Below are 21,996 nucleotides of genomic sequence, written 5' to 3'. Positions count from 1 at the left end.
TAGTCAGGATGTATCATACTCTATACTCCACACCATCCATTCCTAAATCTCAAAACTGCTGGCATCTCCATGCTCCTTTCAAAGCAAAATAACTTTTCACTCACTCTTCCCAAAACTCCTGCTTTGATGCCTATGTGACTGAACTCAGACTGAGCTCTTCTAGAGAAGTCAAAAGCCTGAAATTTCAAAACCGAACTAGCACTCTTCTCCTCGTAAGTCTAACTCCAGCCTTATCCTTCAACCACCGCAGCTGCTAAAGAACTACACAAGTTGAACAAGTTTCTCATCATTGTGTCTGCAGCACTTTCTTCCATGAGACTGGTTAATTCAATCTAGAAAGCGCCCCCTCCCACATTTACCTCAATAATCTCCAAGTCTCATTCAGACCTCCTTCTCGATACACTGTGCTGTGAACAACAGAATTCCCTAACTTTTGAATCTGGTTTTCCCCTTACAGGGCATTTTCTAACTTTCCCACGCCACTACGTTCCAGCTCACCTCTTTAAGGGTCTCTGGGATTAAAAGCATCAAGAAGCTGTTGGATTAATTACAGCCAGACCAAGACCAGACCCCATAAAGGGGGACACCCACGCTGGTAATGATGGAACCAAAAATTCAGTCCCTCCGTGGGATGTGAGAAATCCTCTTAGTATGAGTAATTTATAGGTAATTTGTTCCGAACAAAGGTACAAGGTGTTACAGGTTCCCTGCCTCAGAGGTGGAAAAAGACTAGGGGACAGAGATGGCACCTATGTACTATCAGAATTCCAAATTCCTAAATCACATGGAGTTCCAACAGTATATGACCACCTCGGGATCCATGAGGTTTGACCCGGAAGCAGATCAGCTCCAGGCACACGTTTTATGACATTGTATTAAAGAGGCACAAGTTGTATGACATTGTATCAAATAGGTGCATGTTTTATGACATTGTACAAAATCAGTAACAAGTAAGACTTCCAAATCCTACAAGTCCACTTTAAAGTATGCATTGTTTGTTTATTCCTTGAAGGAATAAGGCCAACATTGCTAAAAGATACGGAGAAATAAAAGAAATCTAGAATTAGCCTTGCAATGTTGAATGCAGAGGATTGTTCAAGATAAAGTTCTGGTAAATCAATATTCCTTTGAGGCAAAGCAAGTGCCTCTCTGAGAAGACCAAAATGACACCAAGAACAGCTTGCTAGCAAACAGGAAAGATGGGTCAAGTTCTTAAGGGCAAATAAGTTCTCCATCCTTAAGGTTTATAGCTTGAGCGTATATAGCCCCTTTGGTACTGAGGGAAAGGAGGAGTTTAGCAAACAATTTGGAGACTTGACCCGGTGTTATAGTCTCATTTGCATATGCCCAAAAGGATTCATGAGTTACCAACTTCATTTATTATTTATTGACAGGACCACAGCAACTATTTTTTTTTAAATCGCTAGGACCTCAGCAGTTGGTGTTTTTGTGGGTTTTTTTGGTCAGGACTCCAGAAACTAAATTTTTTTCATCAAATCACTGAGTATGATCAGAAGAGTGATTTCTGTGTGTGTGTGTGTGTGTGTGTGTGTGTGTGTGTTTTATAAGTTTCTGAAGGAAAGGCATACATGAATATAAGAAACAAAAAACAGGGGCGCCTGGGTGGCTCAGTCTGTTAAGCGACTGCCTTCGGCTCAGGTCACGATCCTGGAGTCCCGGGATCGAGTCCCGCGTCGGGCTCCCTACTCGGCGGGGAGTCTGCTTCTCCCTCTGACCCTCTTCCCTCTCGTGCTCTCTCTCTCTCAAATAAAAAAATAAAATCTTTAAAAAAAAAAAGAAACAAAAAACAATCAAACCCCTTTAGAAATATACGTAATTCAAATATACAAGAGCAAAATCCACCAGGATATTCTAGCACATGGCAGTAGTTCTCTAAATTTCTCAAGCATCAGACAAAACCTCCATCAAATCGCTATTCCCTACCCCAAACCCACCTCAACCACAGTTTCTGAATTACTGGGTAGGGATGTGGTGGGACCCAAGAATCTACATTTCTAAGAGGTTTATCCATGCTCCTGATGCTGCTGGTTCAAGGATTGCACTGAAAATCCACTGCACTCAAATATGGAGGGCACAATTCTAGCCTAGTAGAAAAAGAACGCTTATCAGGTGGAACGGTGGGATTGAAGTGTCTGTATTAGGGTTAGGAATGGAGGTTTCTCCCTAAGTGTTTCTGCTTGAACTCTGGTCCTAGATGCCAACTGCCTCTTCATCTTTGGCTAGCATTCAGAGTTTTTCTTCCATGGAGAAAGTGATGACCAATTAGGCAGTCAAGCAGATGTGTACAACCAGGAGTCCGTTCCACTTATTTCTCCTGAGGGGTCTCCCCTGTCTGCGTGCTACGAGACTGGGAGTTCTCTTCCCTTTTCAACAGCTCTTCAAAGATCTCATTGTGCATGTAAAAGAAGATGTATCCGGTGCAAAGCCTAGCTTCCTGCATCACAGCTTCTTGGATACTTGATACCTGGAGATCATTGTAAGTGAACCACACTTGCTTCTCAAAGTCATAGGCATCGCTGATATAATGGCCTGAATTTGGGGTCTTCCCGAGATGGCTGACTACAGCGACAAGCCGATAGGTGTAGAGATCTTTCATCTCGGCATTTCCTTTTGGTTTCTTGGCTTCCGTTTCTGTCTTCTCCGTATCTAAAACTTGTTTGTTTCCAGGGCTTTTATTGGAACCCGATGCACCTAGGGAATTCACATTGGCCCCCTGGAGACTCAAGTCTGTAGGTCTCCTGAGGTTCTCCGTGTACCTCTGGGCACGTGGCTTCAAAATGGCTTTAAGCAGTGCCTGTTGAAGGGCTTCTTCGTAGAGCCTCATCCTTTCATCCTGCTGGGTATGTTCAGCCACTTTTTGGAATTCATTTGAAATTCTGTTTCTCTTACCACCATAAAAATCTTCAGTGGTGTCAGCAACACTCTCAAAATCTACAGACATATTAGTTTTCTCATATTTCTTTTGCTTTAGATTTTCAGACGCTTCTTGAAGATAAATGTCTGCAAGGCGTGTTTCTGGACCACTGGTGGGTTTACCTTCATTGTCACGGATCAGAGAATGGGACGTTTCTTCCAGATCCATCATTAAGCCAGCGGCCAATAGCTCTTTTTCAATGACGGCTCTATCTCCTAGGTTCATCAGTTTGGACTCTGTTGTATTCAGTCTGGAACATTTTCCCAGGTCTTTTTTCTGCTGTTCTCTGCGTGACTCTTCATAGAGAATCTGGCATTTTTGTGGTTCAGGCTCTTTGTCTGGCCCAGTGTGTGGAACCGGGAAGACACTGGATGCTGAGGTCAATTTTGTGGAAAGTGCTGATGGACAGAGGTTTTCAGCACTCATATTCTGAAAGACTCTTAGGACTTGCAAGTCCCTATTATGCGCATTCTTGTTCACAGGAAGAGGTGGTTTGGTACTTGCACTGCAATGAGATGATAACTTTAAATACTTAGAAATAACAACTTCCCGTTCATCCTTCCTTAGCAACCAAAACTCGTTAAAGATATAACGTTTCAGATGAACAATGAGAACCCTGGGGAGCCTACTGAATTTGTGCACTGCGAGAGAACTCCTGTGCTGACATTTCTCACATCTGTACTCAAGTTTCTCTGCTCTGAAGAAGAGATCAAAAGCAGACTGAATAGACAAAGGGAGAGCTTTCACTCCCTGGGGAAGGTTGACGGAGAGATAATTACTCACTTCTGTCTTGAGAACAACCTGACCACAGGCTTGACAAATAATAGAGCGCAGCAACTCAAACTCAAAATTAGTGATGACGGGACAAATGAGCACTCTGGTGGCAGCAGTGCCAGCAAAGACCTGTTGAGCTGAACTGTCCTCTTCGGATTCAATTTTCATCTTCCAAATTGTGTTTAATTTCTCCATGTTCTCTTTCATCTGATCCAAACAGTGGCTCAAAAACTCATGAGCATCATTTTGTATGTTGCCGGAGAAGATCCCTGCAACTCTTGAAATGTTTTTTTTAATATGCACAAGTAACCTCTCCTTGATTTTTATGTTATAAATATTTTTCAAAACAAACAGCTGTGCCAGGTACATGCTAAGAGCATCAAGGGAAATTTTACCCCATGGGAAATCCTGACTGAGTAAATCATCAGCAAATGATGGAATCGAAAATAAGGACTGTAAAACTGCATTCATGTAACAGGTATTTCCCAAATTGGGGAGGCCTTGCCATAATTTCTCTGGGTAGAAGTCAAAGGTCATCTTGAGTTTGTCCCACTGTGGGTCATCTGCATTATACTTTGGTGCCAACAGAAATGACAAATATATTTCCTCAGACAGCATCTGAAGAAGACCTGGGCCATCCAGGTGAGGCTTTCCAGGAGAAACGGTCTTGGTTAACGCCTTAGCCTCTAATTTCTTAATCATTTTTAACACTCTTAACCTCAATTTTTTCTCCTCATTGTGGCTTACATACCTCAAGGGGTTTGTCTGGGATTTCTTCTTTCTTGCAGAGTCACTGTTTTTCAGGATTTTCCCATTCATCTTTGAACCAGATGAGAGCATACTTTTCCTCTGCCTGTATCCATTCTCTAGTAAATCTTTGCAACTAAGTTTTGATAACTCTGATGCAAACAAAGGCATCTTCTGAAGGTCAGGTGTTCCACTTCCTTCTCCTGTTTGAAAAGATCCACTATTTGGCTTCTTGCATGCTTTGTGGAATGAGATTTTGTTGATTTCCTTTGGTGGTGTCATGCTGGCAAAGATACCTCCATCCCTCCCAGGTCTCATGGATGGCTGAATATCATTTTGATGGACTCTATCCAGGAACATCTTCAACTCTTTAGCATCTCTGGAAGATAATCTTTCAATAAACAAGAAGCTATTGTTTTGTAAAGTTAAATGCAGGTGATTTTGCTTTTCTCCATATGATCTAAGGACCACATTTTTAATATTATCCCTTAGTCGAAAAGTTATATATTCTCCAGTGGTGAAATATACCACCAGTTTGATCTTCTTCTTTATTTCTACTGTTTCAATGTATGCTTCTTTGGACCTAGACATCCCCATCTTCCTGCTCCATATTTGGACAAAACCGTGTACCGTTTGAGTGGCCATCTTTCCTTCACAGATAAGTTACACGTATCCTGAATTATTGACAATCTCGAAGTTCCAATTTGTTTTGCAAGGTCACTTTTGGAGACAGCACCAAGAAATGATTCTTTAGTTCTCTCTAAGAATGGTTCTATTTTAGTATTGGTTTTCTACTACAGTTTCTTCACGTTCTGGATGTCCAGCTATTTAGTGATAAAACCAATACCCTTCAAGAGCTGTACATGATGACACGAGGGAAGAATCTTGATTTCTATGGCAAGGCAGCTACTGGAAAAAAAAATCAAGAAAAATCATTTAAGCTATCAGAAAAATGCTTGGATAGAACTCAAATTCTACTCCCATACACTAAATCTCCTTTCCACTACAACACAAGATTCCATTCTGATTAATTTCTCCACTTCAACTGAAATCATTAAACACTTGGAAGACTTTCAATACATAGCTGAAGAGCATAATGAACAGTGTCTCAAGCGTAGGCATATAATGTGCTAATCCTCCTGTCATAGAATGACCCCAAAGGGCAATTGTAATAAGTGAATAAGAGAGTGGAGGCACTAGGCTGCCCTCAAACCAGTAACAGGTGAATAGCTCTTAATAGCTCCAGAAATCTACAGGACTTCATACACAGGCCACTAAATGTAAATCAATCTACCTCTTTCCAAATCCAGTTATGTTCCTTTCTTTCACGTGGCACAGTGTGAAGTCCACACGTTCTACCCCATGTGAGCACCTAACCTACCACTGCTTAAAGCAGGTATCAAAGAATTTGCTATCTCCAGCTCTAACAAGCTAAGATGACCTGGTATGCTCTAACCAATCCCGATTCTTATGATCATAAGTGTGAGGTAACTGAAAATTTAAAGCCATGTGGAGCAAGACCATAAAAAACTATTTTGAAAGTTAAATTTATGACTGAGACTAAGCTCAAGATTGTGTTTACTGTGCTTTACTATTGAACAAGCAAATGCAGGTAGTATAAATAATTTACAAGAAACAGGATATGATGAGTGGAAAGTTTCTCATGGGCTCCAATGCTGGCTTCACTGTTCCTATGGAGGCATGCCCCAAGTTTCAAGGTTGGTATCATCCATGCAGAGTGAAGAATGCCCCAGATTAAAAAAGGAAACAAACCCATGGTCCGGTGCCCTTTTGGCCATTATACCAGGGGTAAAACCAAGTCAGCATTAAGGGTCTCTTATTAACATACACAAATTTCTTACTAATTCCCAATTAACTTTTTTTTTTTTTTTTTACTTTTCATTCCTTACTGCATCATCATATGGCCTAGAGAAAAACTGGTTATGCTCAACATGGCTGAATTATGTACTATACAACACCATCTCCTGGATCGTTAGTCTTGCTTTCCTCATACCTGCAACTATGCTCACATTCACCTGTCTAAAGTAAAATCACCAGTAGATCGTCTGGGTCAACTGGGCTGTGGAGAACTAACATAAGGCCTTGTAGTATAACTGGACCACCAACCCAGGCAATGGGAAAATCACATGCAACAGCTTCTAGTAGGCCTTAGGTCTTATTACTCTCTTTTCCAGAAACTATTATCTGAACACCTTTAGGGCATATCTAGCCATCCATGGACAAGTACAAGGCATTTTTATCCAGGGTTAATTATAGGATGTGGACAGTGAGTGTGAGATCTGTTTGTCTTCCAGACTACATGGAAGTAAGACTGTAAAGTAACCATTTTTATAATTAGTCTAACACTGTCCTTCTGATTGGCTAGAATTGCTTCCACATGCCCCTCCAATTGATTACCTCTTGCAATTGACATGAAATGCCTGATGTGCACTTCCCACAAGCTAAATTAGGTTGATTTCTTGAAATAATCCCATCTTTCTACTCCCCAGGTGCCTTGCCTACTAAACCACGAGTGAAACATGTTTTTCAACAAGTTAGGTCTACCAAATTTACCTGACTCAGGCCATTTTTGGCGTGAGAACTTCACAGCCATCCATTCTGAACTTCAGTCCAAGAACTCCCCAAACAAGTTCCAAGGCTTTGCAAACACATCACTCATGAAGGCACCTTAGCAGCTTTTAATTAGTTTCACAAAGTGATAAATCTATAACCCTAATACTTTACATATTAACACTTCTAAGCACACACTGCCTGCTTTGGGACAAGCCAGATACTCCTGGCTTTTACCCTACTGGGCCCCTAACATCATCCTAGCAGAAGGTAAGTAAAAGGAAACAGTCAGACAGCAAATCACTGATGTAGGGAAAGAGAAGTTCCCAACAGGTTACAAGGAACAGCACCGGGACAGTGCACTAAGATCACCACAGCCTACATGTAAGAAGTCAAAGGAGAACTGAAAACTTAACTTAAACCACTAAGTGCCCTAAAATATGATGGGAAAATATCAATTTAAAAAAGCCCCACCATGGGTATTTCTGCTTGTCATCCTGTATCAGCTACAAATAACTCATGGTCAAAAAATATAGCCAAATGTCCCAGCTTTCCAAAAATGTCTCACACATCCTATGTGAACACTCACTAAGCTTATGAGATGTGTTCAAGGCAAGGACAAACTCCTGAATACTAAATAAAGAAACCATTCCCCAAACCCTAAATGTTCTAAGATGACATTAGAATGGACTTTGAACAACCAAGACATCATCTATTGGTAATGAACATTTCTCTCTAAAATAGAATGGATCCTCTCAATGTGCATCAGTATATGCCCATCGGTATTGAGCACTGTACAGATATGTTAAAAAAAAAAAAAAAAGACAAAGCTTAGTAGTCCTCCTGACAAATATTTACCATTAGGCCAAGCCAAGACCTTAAACTATGAGGTATCAGAGATCAGTGTGCTGTTCCCCCCCACCCCACCTGCGTCTTCCATTCTTAGCTCTCCACAGGACACACCAGTGACTCCAAAGAAGTTATATTAGTTTTAAAAAAAGGAAGTTATATTAGTGATTAGCATCCCACTGACACCATAGTCAACTCTAAAGTATTGGGCTCACTGACAAAAGTAAGTCTAAGAATTTCTTGCCCATTGTATGTAAGCTAGAGAGGATCCTATAGCCAGCTTTGCCCATAGGGTCCACATAATCTGAGCTAGCTCCCTGTAACTCAAAACCAGCGAGGAAGGATCAGATGTACATAGTCACTCAAAATTAAAATTTTCTGAATAACTCTATAGGGGGCCAATCTGAATTAATGAATAGGTAAGCACTTAGCACTACAAATGTTTGTTATCAAGAAGGCATGTGCCAGTATTTATGGGAAGCTGTATTTTCTCCTACATAGTTAAATACTCTTCCTAAATCTTGTCTATGTTATTAACTTGCTCAGCAGACCCTGTCTTTATGGATAATGCTAAAGGAAACTTCTGCTTGATCTGGTCCCTGCCCAAATTATCAAAAACTCAAAATTGGTGGAGCACAAGTTAGGGAGATTTTTGTTTTATCAAGTATTTATCTGTCAAGCTCTGTTCAGTGAAGAAGGGATTGCACCCATCCATACACAGAAGTGCATATGCATCCAAGTGAGAGAACGATCATATTTATCATGGTGGAAATGGGGCCATAAAAACATTCAAGCACAACAGCAGATTCAAGTTGTCTGGATTATTTATAGTTCACTGTCCTACTGTAGATGCTAAGTAAGAGTTTAAACTATTTCCTCACCACAAAAAAAAGAGACAAAGTCTTCATTTCTCCTATTTCAACCACTTGAGAGAACCTACAACCCCAGAACGATTTCCAAGCTGCATTCAAAAATTTTGTGATCCCAGTTGATCTGTATTTATCAAAAACTGTTGTCTGTTTCTTCTAATGATAGCTGAAATAATCTAAGACCCTCATGGCATTTCCACTCTCTGCCTTCAAGAGGGCGGCTAAGAGACATGTGTTTCCAAAAATGATGTCTCCATTCATTGCTCTCTCCTCACATTTCAAGGTGCGTATATTTCATTCCAGAATAAAGGCGACTTTTTTGTGCCCACTGAGCAGGGAAAGTGCAGATTAGGAGCCATCTTGCTGATGGACAGCCAAGGGGTCTAACCACTGCTCACTTTCCTAGCTAGCCCATCTTAAGTTGAAATCGTCTTTTTGATTCTGCCTTGTCACTCAAAGGCTTTTAGGGCTTCTTTGCTCATTTTTAGAAGATTTTAAACTAAAATGTATCCGTTTTCTAAGACTCCACTGAAGAGTGCTATGTGACTATTCTATGCGGACTAAACTAGGCTTCAGCAGTAGTGATATTCCAACTCCATTCCAAAGTTGTGAAAGACAAAGTGTTTTTCTCTCGTTTTACCCACAAACTCAGTCCATTCAATTTGATTGGTCACCTACTAGTGCAACACGCTAGGCGAGCTGCTGATCTCAGAGTACAGGCAAAAACTCATAGAGCTGCACTATTCTTGTCAGATTGGGAGGCATCACCTCTGGTGTCAAGAAAGTGGCTGTATGGTTAAAAACTCCTGGTAGAAATGTCTGCTTCATGGTTCATTTACTAATTCACTTTACATCGATCTTCTTGGTCATTGAGTATTTGCTGAGCATTTGCTCTATGCTATGGATTATGATTTCCTGTGTGTCGGCTCTATGCCGTGTATCCTGACCAGGGCTCTCAGGCACACAAAGGACGTGAGTATTCACTGTACCTAAGCAATGTAGACTGTAAACATCATCCTATACACAACACAAATGAAAAGAGCCTTGCTTCAGGTGGGGACAAAGGATCTGGGAAAATATCCTTTCAGTGCCATTTTCTAGTGCTTGACACAAAGTCGGGGTGGGAGCAGTGTTTTGTAAAGGAGAGAATCTTCTGGAGTGAGATTTCCCAAGCCCTCCTGCAAAGAAATTGGCCCTTGGGAAAAACGCCTGCAAGTCCAAGAACCCAGAAGCCCAGTTAATAATTGTGTATTAGGGTAACTTTAGAAGGATTTGTGAGGCTTTTGGAGTATTTACTCTCTGTGTCCTGTATTTCTATTTCCCACCATTCCTGCTTTCATTATTTCAAAAGCAAGAAAAACCTGAAAACCTGAAAACCAATACATCCTTCAAATTTGAATATGCATTTTTCATTCCCAAAGCACTCATTATAAAAGGAGAAAATGTGGAGGTATTTACCACCTGGAGGCAGAAGAATAAACCCTAGAAGGCCCTTTTGGCTTGTGGCTATGAGAAAGAAACATCTCTAGTGTCCGATCTTTTCCACTGACATCTTATTACACTTGGGATCACCTATATAAACTCAAGTACATGTTTATTTCACTGAATAGGTGCGGGGCAAGGTAGAGAAGGTGATTTGGTAGAGGTGGTGAATTTTAATTATCATTTTATTTCACAACTTTAAAAAAAAAAAGATTTTATTTATTTGTGAGAGAGAGCACAAGCCCGGGGAGCGGCAGAGGGAGAGGGAGAAGCAGGCTCCCTGACATGGGGCTCGAACCCAGGACCCTGGGATCATGACCTGAGCTGAAGGCAGATGCTTAACTGACTGAGCCACCCAGGCACCCCTATTTCACAACTTCTCAAGTTTAAAAACATGTGGAGTGAGGGGCGCCTGGGTGGCACAGTCGGTTAAGGGTCTGACTCTTGATTTCAGCTCAGGTCATGATCTCAGGGTTGTGAGCTGGAGCCCCGTGTCTGGCTCCACACTCAGAGTGGAGTCTGCTTAAGACTCCCTCTCCCTCTGCCCCTCTCCGCTTCTCTAAAATAAATAAATACATCTTTTTTAAATAAAGAAAACGTGTGGACAAAGACACATCTAGCATATGGTGAGAAATCCTGCCCAGTTACCGTAGCAAGTCTCACTGGATAGAAATGAAAGACCCATGAGCTAGTGTGTTAGACTCTGTATGCAGTAAGTAAGACAGGGCCAGACAATTACCACAAAGGTTTCTAATAATTTCTGGGTATCTCTCATAATCCCAAGCAAGAGCCCTAAAAAGCCAAACAACTTCAAGTCACGTTTATTTTAAACTAAACATAGCTTAGTGACCTTGGATCAACCAATTCCACTCTCGGGGCCCATTAAACTAACTGGAAAATGATCTTCTAAGATTCGTTGGAAACTGTGATGCTAAGTAGGATATACCTAATCATCACATTGAATTTCCCAAAAAAGTCCAAGTAAAAGATATTCTCTCCACCAATTAGATGATGTGCATCGAATCTAGGCTTGGAAACTATGGTCACCATACAAAAAATACTGGAGGGTGAGTAGGTGAATCTGCTGGGTTTGGCAAATGGGAAGAGGGGACCCTCAAAACTCAACAGGCCGTCTTCTATCCACTCGGTTCTTAAACAAATATGTATGGCATACTAACAAGCACTGTGGTAAGCTCTAGGTGTGGAAGAAAAAAAAACCCATGGCCTCGCAAGACGCTCATTCTCATGGGAAGATAGAAAATGTACACACCAAAACTACAAACACCAGATGGTAGTAACTGCTCAAGAGAACATAAAGTCAGGGGCTCAGGGTGCGCTGGTGGCGGGGGGGGGGGGCGTCCTTGCTGCCTTCTACAGAGTGGCCGGCGCAGGCCCGACTGAGGACCATGACGTTGCATAGCAGGCTCTTGAAGGAAGTGAGGGAGCAAAGAGACAGATGCAGGATGCTCCAGGCAGGAGGAAGAGTCAGTTCAAAGCCCCGCACATGGGAGTGTGCTCGGCGTGTTAGCAACACAGAGCAGACCCATATGGCCAGAGAGCAGGGAAGAGATCTGAAGAGAACGGAGGTGTGCACGTTGTGAAAAGCAGGAGAATGAATGGATGGGAGCCCTTGCAGGGCAGCACGAAGGGCCAACTTAAGGCTCATGGTCACAAATTCACAGCGGGACCGATCTGCAGATTTGTGTTTTCCTCCAGCTATATTCGGCTGCCCGGCTGCCATGGAGTGGACGTGTAATAGGCAGAACCTTGCATTTCACTTTACTCGCAATGCTGCCATTCGTGAGGAACCACATACAAGGAGTAAGGGAGCCGAAGGTGTAGAGGGGGGAGTAATTACAAATATGGACCAGAGAGGTGGAAATAGGGACAGAGAACGGAAAAATGGAAAGGCCTAATCCCATGAACTATGGGGGGGGGGGGGCAGAAGCATCAGGGGACCAGGAGTTCAGCTCTCATTTCAGACGCTGTAATTCTGCCCCCTGCTTCTAAGCAGCTGTCAACTGCTTGTAGACTTCCTCCTGCTATTCTCCTCCCGCCTTCCTTTCTGTTCTTCTATTCATTCCCACCCTGGCCCCGAAGCTGGAAGTAACTAATAGTAATGGGGGGGGGAGCTGCATGTTAGGGGTATGCAGACAGGGTTAGAAACAGGCGCAATCAGATTGCGGAGGGGGAAAGGGGCAGGGAAACCGTCCTCTCTCTTTTTCACCCTCCCAAGTCTGGGTTAAAGGTCAGCACATCAAGAGGCACATTGCCTCTACAGCTTTAGCAATTAAATCCTGTCATTATGTTTGGTCCCAGCTTCAGTGCGCATGGCTTTTCAAAATGATTGGATCAGGGCAGACTCTGCTTCTTTCTCTGGTTTAAAGGTGCATTTCTGTACTCAGCAAATGTCCGAGTCATTGTATAGCAGAGAAATGCCATTATTTTGCCTCTTGACATACACTGCACATAAATCTCTCCATAGGAGGCCCTGACCAAAATGGGAAGAATTCTCTAGACGAGCAAATTGTTCCCATGAACTATTCAGGCTTTGAACCTTTTCTGAGAGACAGATTTGGCAGGGCATTTTTTGGTTTTTCATTCTTTTAGAATGATTGTGTTAGCGCTATTTATAAGCCATAGTTGATTGGAAAGCAGAATGCAGATTATTTTCCAGAAGTTAAATATGATTTCATTAAAAAAGAGTGGTCTCTCATGAGGAAGTGCATGCTTATTGCATTGAAATTATGATAAACGAGGCTTTCTGAAAATTAATTCCTTTCCCCCTACTGCAACTCTCCTAGTATTTGGCAGCCCTTTCTGCGAAGTACTGGGTTCGCTTGTTTATTCACTTACTAACCAAAATATTTGTTGATACCTAGTCAACTGTGGACAAGATCCAAAGATGAAGCAACAAAATATTCCTGACCACAGATCAGGTGGAAGACAAGTACACAAAACATGGCAGCCCAGGGGAAAATGTATTAAGTAAGATAAGGAGAATTCAGTTAGTGATATCTAAGAGTCTCCGTGTTTTCTGCCACCTCAGCTGCTCGTAGCATTTCCTCTCTGCCTGGATTCCTTCATAATTGCCCTTCCTTTCGGCTCGGTTCTACCCTGTCTTTAAAGACCCTGTCCAAGTCTTGCTTCGTTCAGAAGGTTGCCATGCCTGATTTTTCCTACCTTAGAATTCACAAAGCATTCACCTTTTGCAAGACTTGTCACTTAGCCTGTGCTACCTTGTATGGCTGCTTCTATGACTGGGCCACCAAGCGAATACAGAGCAGGGAGCAAAGCTTGTTTTCGATCTGTGTGGAGTGAAACTTTCCTTTGCCAAAGGAAATCATAAAGCTGGACAAGCAGGAGTCTTTTAAGGGTTGAGCCCAAAAGATTCTCACATTCCTCAAGACAACAGTGTCCAGAGTCTTAAAATAAGGGCTGGCTGGGCAGGAAGAGGGGAAATGAAATGGGTTGGTCCTGTTACTGGAACAGCAAGCTGACCAGGACATGAAGACCAGGTTAAGGGAGACAGAAGACTGCACAGGTATCTATCTGTCCCATTTAAAATACATATACACACAAGGGCACCTGGCCAGCTCAGTTGGTGGAGCTTGCAACTCTTGAGCTCAGGGCTGTGAGTTCAAGCTCCATGCTGGGCATAGAGATTACTTAAAAAAGAAAGAAAGAGAAAGGAATAACAACAAAAATAAAATGCACACACACATTAAGGAGGGCACTTGTTATGATGAGCACCGGGTGTTGTATGGAAGTGTTGAATCACTATATTGTACACCTGAAACCAGTATCGTGCTCTATGTTAACTAACTGGCATTTAAATGAAAACTTAAAAAAATAAAAATAAAATGCATACACACAAAAATAAAATGCGTACACACCTCGGTGAAGCAATTCCATTAAGGTTTTGTCCTATAGGTATAACAACAAAACAGTGGAAATCTTTTTAACAATCAGAATCTTGTAACTTATATAATTTTTTAATTAACATATAATGTATTATTTGTTTCAGGGTACAGGTCTGCGATTCATCAGTCTTACACAATAACTTATATAATTTTATTATTTTATTTTTATTTTTTTAAAGATTTTATTTATTTGACAGAGAGAGACACAGCGAGAGAGGGAACACAAGCAGGGGGAGTGGGAGAGGGAGAAGCAGGCTCCCCGCCGAGCAGGGAGCCCAATGCGGGGCTTAATCCCAGGACCCTGGGATCATGACCTGAGCCAAAGGCAGACGCTTAACGACTGAGCCACCCAGGCGCCCTAACTTACATAATTTTAAAAACAATCTATAAAATGAGACTTTTTTTTCTTCTTGCAATATTGGCAAAGGTGCAAAATCGGTAAAAAGAACCACATTACACAAGAATTGCCATGCGTGTGAAGCATTTCGATAATTATCAAAGATTATTGAAGTGAGGAAATTCACTCATAGGGAGCCCCGTGGCATCTCCCCTACTCCTGCGCCCAAGTCAGGAGTGGGGAGGGGACTAAGACTAGGGAGTTGTTTCCAAGAGAGACATGTCATTGCATCTCACACCCTGGCTGCATGCTTACCTAGCGGCCAAAATGTTAAAGTCCAAGCTCGTGTACCAGGGAGAGCATGAGACTCTTGGGAAAACTTGGCAGGTTTACCCAGGAGGTGGGAGGTTGGCAGCAAAGAAAGTGGTGCCTGGGTCCAACTGAAAGGTCATGCCACAGGATGAAGTGGCCCCCATGACTGGGCAGAAGGAGGCAACAGCAGAATCAAATTCCACTCTCCCGTGATGTGGAGACGAAATGGTAGAAGATTTGATGTACTAAGTGGAAGATAACTACACTACAACGTCATGAGGAAAATCATCCCAAAGGAAGTGTTTGCCAGAAAAAGGTGATGCTCCAAGAAAGAGGCCCCTGGATATACTGAAGGAAGAGTAGGAAATAAGGGAAAATCACAAGAGATTAGCTGGATCCCCCCACCCCACCCGACCCCGGTCCTTCCCGCCCCCCCAGAAAGCCTGGAGGAGACACTTTCAAGATACTAACGGAATGGATTCGGCAGCAGGGGCTCCATCCGGGATGTTTTTGGCCTCACACGACACAAGGGGGAGCTACAGCATTTTCCTTTCCAAAGTAAGGAGGGCAGCGATTCAAAGCATCTTTCGCTTATTTAAGGCTGCACGTGACACAGGGAGGCCTAGTGAGAGCTGTGCGGGAATGTGACACAGCCACTTTTGCGGGGGAAATGAACTTGAAAACGTACTAAATGCCACAAGTGCTGGGATGAAAATCCCTCATAACGGCTTCCAAACACCAATCTGTCTTCTCTGAGCGATCAGTTCCCTCAATACGAGAAATGCAAAGTTGCTTTAATTTGTTCATTATTATTTTTTAACTTGTTCTGAAATATCCTTAAGAGTGGATTCCCAAAACCGAAATCATACCTCTAACCCTTAAAAAAGTGATTCTCATTCATCTCCCTACTTAAGTGCTTCCTCATCCTGCATACCAGATCTTTTTCCTCCTTGTTGTTTAAAAAAAAAAAAAAAAAAAAGGTGTGTGTGTGTGTGTGTGTGTGAGAAAGAGAGGTAGGGGAGGGGGAGAGGGAGAGAGAGAGAGACTGATAGCAGTCCAAAATCAAAAAATGTCAGTGTTTCCAGTTATCTGGAGCTTTACAGCTCCGGCTTCTGGGGTCTCTACCCCACTGACAAAAACAAGGCTCTGCTCTCAGCTCGCTCATCTTGGAAGGAAAAGGAGCGCACAAAGCACAAATAAGAAAATGAGCAGTTGCTCTGGACTTGCATCCTCAGACAAGTCAACAAACCACCTCAGCCCTCCCTCATCTCCCTACTGGTCTTTTAGTCATGTTTACGGGGTGCTAATGGAGGCCATCCTGAGGGTAGAGAAAGCAGAGAACTAAGAAGCTCTTCTCCAAGTTCTGAGGTCCATTTGTAAAAAAGCACAGGCAAGGACACACGCCACCTTGCTTCAGAGAGAGAGCCCTGCCCCTTCAAAAATAGGGCACCGAACCTCACCTGATGACTGCTTCCATTTCCCCCCGCAGGACTATGGCAGAAGGGGAAAGTCTTTACTTGCCCTGAATGAACTCTTTTTCTAAGTTTTTATTCAAATTCCAGTTAGTTAACATCCAGTGTTCTATTAGTTTCAGGTGTATGATATAGTGATTCAACACTTCCATACATCACCCGGTGCTCCTCACAAGTACCCTCCTTAATCCCCGTCACCTGTTTTCCTCATTCCCCCACTCCCCATCCCCCTTCCCGCTGGTAACCACCAGTTTGTTCTCTAGAGTTGAGTCTGTGCCTTGATTTTTCTCTTTTCTTCCCTTTCCTTGTTTTGTTTCTGAAATTCTGCACATGAGTGAAATCGTATGGTATTTGTCTTTCTCTGACTGACTTACTTCACTTGGTATTATATTCTGTAGCTCCATCCATGTCGTTGCAAATGGCAAGCTTTCGTTCTTTTTTATGGCTGAGTAATATTCCATTGCATATATACACCACTTCTTTATCCACTCATCAGTCAGTGGACACTTGGGCTGCTTCCGTATCTTGGCTATTGTAAATGATGCTTGTTACAAACGTACGGGTGCATGTATCCCTTTGAATTAGTGTTCTGTATTCTTTGGGTAAATACCCAGTAGGGTGATTGCTGGGTCATAGGGTAGCTCTATTTTTAAATTTTTGAGGACCCTCCCTACTGTTTCCCAGAGTGGCTGCACCAGTTTGTGTTCCCACCAACAGTGCAAGAGGGTCCTTTTCCTCCACGGCCTCGCCAACACCTGTGCGTGCCCTGAATGAACTCTTAAAGAAGAAAGGAAGTCATGAGTAGCCAAAAGCAGCAGTAGCCTTTAGCATGAAAGACCAGGTTGTCCCGCAATCTCTCGAAAGGTACAACCAATGATCAGGGCCCAGCTCAAATGTTACCTCCCTTTGTGAATTTGTCCATCCTTCTCCCAACCTAGCTGTAGCCCTCTTCCCTCAATTCTTGCTTCTTATGTCTGTGGACTTTAAAATACGTAAGAGAGTTGCAGGGCACGTGTGTTCTCCCAGTATGTAGGCACCGAGAACCAAAATCACGTACCCCACACAGCCTACTGACTACATTGACATGAGTCTACCACTCCACTATTCTCCTCAGTGTGACTGTACTATTTGAAAAGACTCTTGCCCAGGAAGATACAAGTTGCAAATAGCTTCACTGTTCATTCCAGCAACTCTTCAATAGAAAGCATCAACTGTCAGTTTCTACCCTAAGACTTTCTGAACCTTTTGCATCCAGACCCCTGTTTTGCCAGGCCCACCTACACCCAAACCCTAATCAAGTTCCCCACTCCTGGTAGGACAGACTTCGAAGTCTCAATCCCCCAGTCTTTCCCTTCTTCCCTTAAAACACGATTAGACTCTCTCAATATGGAGTTCCCCCTCACAGTGGTGGGCAATAAACTCAGCTGCTTTTTTTCTTGACAACAGGTTGTCCCAGTGATATTTTGGGGAGCCAGTGTTTAACATGCCCACTTGACAAATGTGAAACCAAGTCATTGATTCGTGGGGTGAAATGACAGGTTGGATGAGGCAGGCATAAGGCAATTGTAAAAAGAGTTCTTACACTGGGATTGACTTTGAAGCCACCGAAAGGGATTTGAATTTGATTGGTTTTGATGTCCCTATTTTCATAATTGCACTCTTATAGGTTTTACTTTTCCATGGCTTTGACTAGACACATGAGAGCACATGTAACCAAGCCCACATAGCCTAGTGCCCCACACAGCCTAGTTGCTTTCTTTTCTTTAGAGTCTACTTATTTCTGCTCGATATGCAAAATACCTTTGGAATTTGGGGAACTGCCTATGCTAACTTCTCTGAGGAGCTGCTGGACAACTGTGCAGACTTCTGCTAGATGTTCACCATACAGACACATTCACCATACAGGTACAGAGACTGCAAAAAGGAAAGAAAAATCGATTCATGACAGCAGATCAATCAATAATACACTGATTTACTCAGTGCCTTCCAACAGAGGCTGGAATTCATGAGAATTTCCTCAGGAACTTGTAATTTCCTCATTGAAAGAGCCCATGAGTTGTACTGGGAGTTTTCTACTACAGCTGTTTTCAACAATTTCCAGTGCATTTTTTTCATCTGTGCCAAGGGGTGGCATCTTTAATGATTTCCAAACACTGAGGGGCAGCGATATTTCCCACACAGAATCAGAAAATTTGTCTCACAAAAAAACTTGTCCAAGCTCCTCAGTTCCAAATGAGGAAACTAAGCCCATAGATAACTTGCTCAAGAACACAAATCCCCTAACGTTCTTTAAATATCAGTATATATGCTGTCAAAACATACAACCTCATTACTAAGACCTGAACGCAGATTCTCCATTGATCACGTGGGTGGTATTCTCCCAAGACACAGGAGGATTTCCATTTATGTCTCCTGGATATGTGAAAACAAACAAAGCACAGATCTAGAAGGAACCAATACCTTCTCGACCTACAGATGCTTAAGCTGGTTACTTACATCCGAGCCAAGGGCTTGAAAAACATGCACAGAGGCTGCAGGGACCAAGGGAATAAGCTATGGGAAAAGTTGGATTTCTTTGGGATGAAAAAAACGAGGCTCATACTCAAGAATACTGGATATGGCCTCACTAATGCACTAGAGTGGGTTGCTGCCAAGTATTTGGCTTTCAGTGGTGTGGTTTTCTGAGTTAGAAATGAAGGCCAGCTACCAGAGGGAGATGTGTATTCTTCTGAGATGCCAACTTTCAACTCTGGCTGTAGCCACAAGGCGGTTAATGATGGATAGCTAATTGAGGCAGTACAGGCAAACCAACTTAAATTACCTTAAGAAATCAAGGATGACAGCAATAAAGCAGATAATGTGCTCATGCAGGTTTATTATCAGTTTCATATTTTCCATCTACTACTTCTGGAATAGCCCAGTTAAGTAAATGATGACCCACCTACCCCTAAAATCAAATGCATGGCTACTCTTAATTACTTCTAATATTCTCTATTTTTCTAACTAATGCTTTTTCTTTTGTCCCCCTCTATCACCTAAGACTATTTACACATGCTTGAAACCAGTTGTTTCCATTTCTACTTGGCTATTACCTCGAATCTACGTGATACCAACCTATCTCCTCTTTGTTACTCTTAAAACAATCTTAGCTTCTGGACTTTTCTCCTCCAGTCTAGCCCTTCTCTAGGCTGAGGATCTAAGAAGGTTTTCAAAGGGTATGCAACATTTTGTGCCTCTAGCTATTCCTCATTCACTCAGTCTAAACCTCAGAAGCGTGTGATTTTATCATCTGGTTTCTTAAAGGGGCAATGCCTTTTAGCTATCACAGAAAGTAAAAAACAGAATGAAGTCCTTCACAATTCTTACCTACTCTCAACGGACTTCTTTATGGTCATTTAGGCCCTTGCTATATTGTAATGTTAAGTGGCCTGATGTATTAGGAATGAAAACACTGCAGGATACCCAGGTCGGCATTTTTAGGTACTCATTTATACTAGAGAGCATAAAAGAACAACAAAATACAGATATAATTTTTTGAAAATAAAAAGCAATATGAAGAAGAAAGAAATCTACAAAAAACCATGCTGTCTACTTAAAAGAATAATAATCTGAACATTAGAAACCCAGGTATTTGGTCTCTGCTTCACCACAGGCCAACTCTGAAAACTGGGAGTTAACCCTGTCCCTTCACTGACCCTGTTCCACCTAGCAGAGCATTGTGCAATGGAACTTTCTGCGGAGACGGAAATGTACTGTATTAGTGCGGTCTACTATGGTAGCTATCAGCCACATGTGGCTATTGAATACCTGAATGTGGCCAATGGAACTGAGGTCCTGGATTTTTCATTGTATTTAATTTTAATCTTAATAGCTACAGTGGCTATGGCGACAATTAGCTACCATATTGGACACAGATCTATGAAATAAGGTGATTGTAAGCATAGCTTAACACCTTGCCAGTTGTGGGAATCCTATTATAATATTTACTACCACGTGGCACATGGGTTGGCTGACCCCAGCCCCATCCACAATATTTCCCTTTCTGACCCCTCTTCCAGAGTGTTGAGGACATTTGACATAGCTGCCAATAGAGAGCAGCAGGAGTCTACTGAGATGTGTACCTGATCAAAAAATAAATAAATAAAAGAGACAGAGAGATGGCTGGGAAGACTAGTTTTGCCATTCAACATCCACTCCTTCCCTTCTCACCAACTGAATACAAATATGACAGCTGGAATAAGGAAGCCTTCCTATCTTGTATGACAATAGTATGAAGTTGAACACTGCTATAAAGAAGGCTTATTAGTTCCAGGAGACAACAAATATGAAGATGAAATATAACCAGAATTGAAGAATGAAAAGATCCCTTAAAAACAGGGTTCCTTGAAGATGTCATTGAGCCACTGTAATAACTATCCTACTTATTTAAGCAACTGTAGTTCTGTTTTGTTACTTGCAGTTGAAAGCCCAGGACTACTGGATATGGAATACCATGAGGCTTAAGTCCAAAGGTTGGGAGAGGAAAAGTAATTTTACTTTTTACTTTTTACTTTTTATTTTTTTTGAAGTACTCGAACTCATGACTCCAAGATCGAGAGTCGCTCGCTCTACTGACTGAGCCAGCCAGGAGCCCCCGAGAGAAGTAATTTTAGATTAGCTGAATTGGAAAGCTAACCAGTTCAGGATGGCAGAATAAAATGGAAGGTCCTAAGAGCACCGATCCTTAACGATCTGGAGCTACTACGCAAGGAGGGAATTTACCACCAACACACTTTCTGTGCTGTGAACTTGTAGTTGTGGTTACACACAATAAAACTTTTTGTTACATGCAGTCAAACATGCCTGAATGATACCTAGTTTTAATCATTAATTCCATACTCCTGTTGGGGAGAAGCCTGAAATAGAAATTTTGGCAGCCCAAGATAGAGTTGTCATGTGAAAAATAATTAAAATAATTAAATGCCTACTTATTTAAGCCACTAGGGCCACTTCCAATGAATGGTTTCCTAATAATCTGTTTAAGTATTTCACATTCGTGTCTGCTTTTAGTATGAAATGCATGGGATTTTAACAGCCAGTGGTGGAGTGATAAAAAACAGAGATGAAACTGTAGAAATAAATGATCAGCATCCACAAGGGTAGGGCAGTAGCAAAGCATGAAGCATGTTGCAAGAGCAGTTAATATCCCCTTTGGATGGTGAGCTTGGTACTACAAGTCACTAGGATGTGGAATTTAGTGAGTCTAAAGTATGGTCCTAGAGATGGAAGATGAAAAAGTGTTTTATGACAGTGGAGTGTGAGTTCAAGTGAGATTGAAGTAGATAATTGGTTATACATTGAGGCAGTTCAGACAGCACACCTGGGTGGGAATGAAGATGACATTCAGATGCCATCTTTGTGAACATCTGAACGCAGTGGGTTCAAATATTTATAGGGTTTCAGAACCACTTGAAGAGCTGACTTAAAAATGCAGAAAAGGGAGTGAATGTGTCTGTGACTACCAAAAGGTGGGGAAAAAAGTGCAAAATTTGATTTTTATTCCTGTTAAAGACTTCACAAAATGAATTCCACAACTGGGGAACGAAGTCCCTCCACAGATATCACTGGAGACATCAACTTGTGTGTCTTTTGGTTATATTCACAGTTGGAAAGAGAGTGAGCGTGTGTGTGACTTCAGCCAGGGGGTTGTTTGTACAAAGATTCCCAGGAAAAGGAGGGAGACTGG

General features: G+C 42.1%; 1 protein-coding gene across 1 annotated transcript in view; it reads right to left on the bottom strand.

Annotated features, from left to right (window-relative positions):
• Positions 1-1,798: 1,798 nt before the first annotated feature.
• Positions 1,799-21,996, bottom strand: part of USP26 (ubiquitin specific peptidase 26) — a 53,269-nt gene continuing 33,071 nt past the window's right edge. The window contains exon 3 of the mRNA XM_027608714.1: positions 1,799-5,365. Within this exon, the coding sequence (XP_027464515.1) occupies positions 2,327-5,101 (2,775 nt within the window). The 5' untranslated portion in view covers positions 5,102-5,365 and the 3' untranslated portion in view covers positions 1,799-2,326. The remainder of the gene's footprint in view (positions 5,366-21,996) is intronic.

Source organism: Zalophus californianus, chromosome X, assembly GCF_009762305.2.
Source record: "Zalophus californianus isolate mZalCal1 chromosome X, mZalCal1.pri.v2, whole genome shotgun sequence".
Lineage (NCBI taxonomy): Eukaryota > Metazoa > Chordata > Mammalia > Carnivora > Otariidae > Zalophus > Zalophus californianus.
This window is presented reverse-complemented; position numbering and strand designations above follow the sequence as displayed.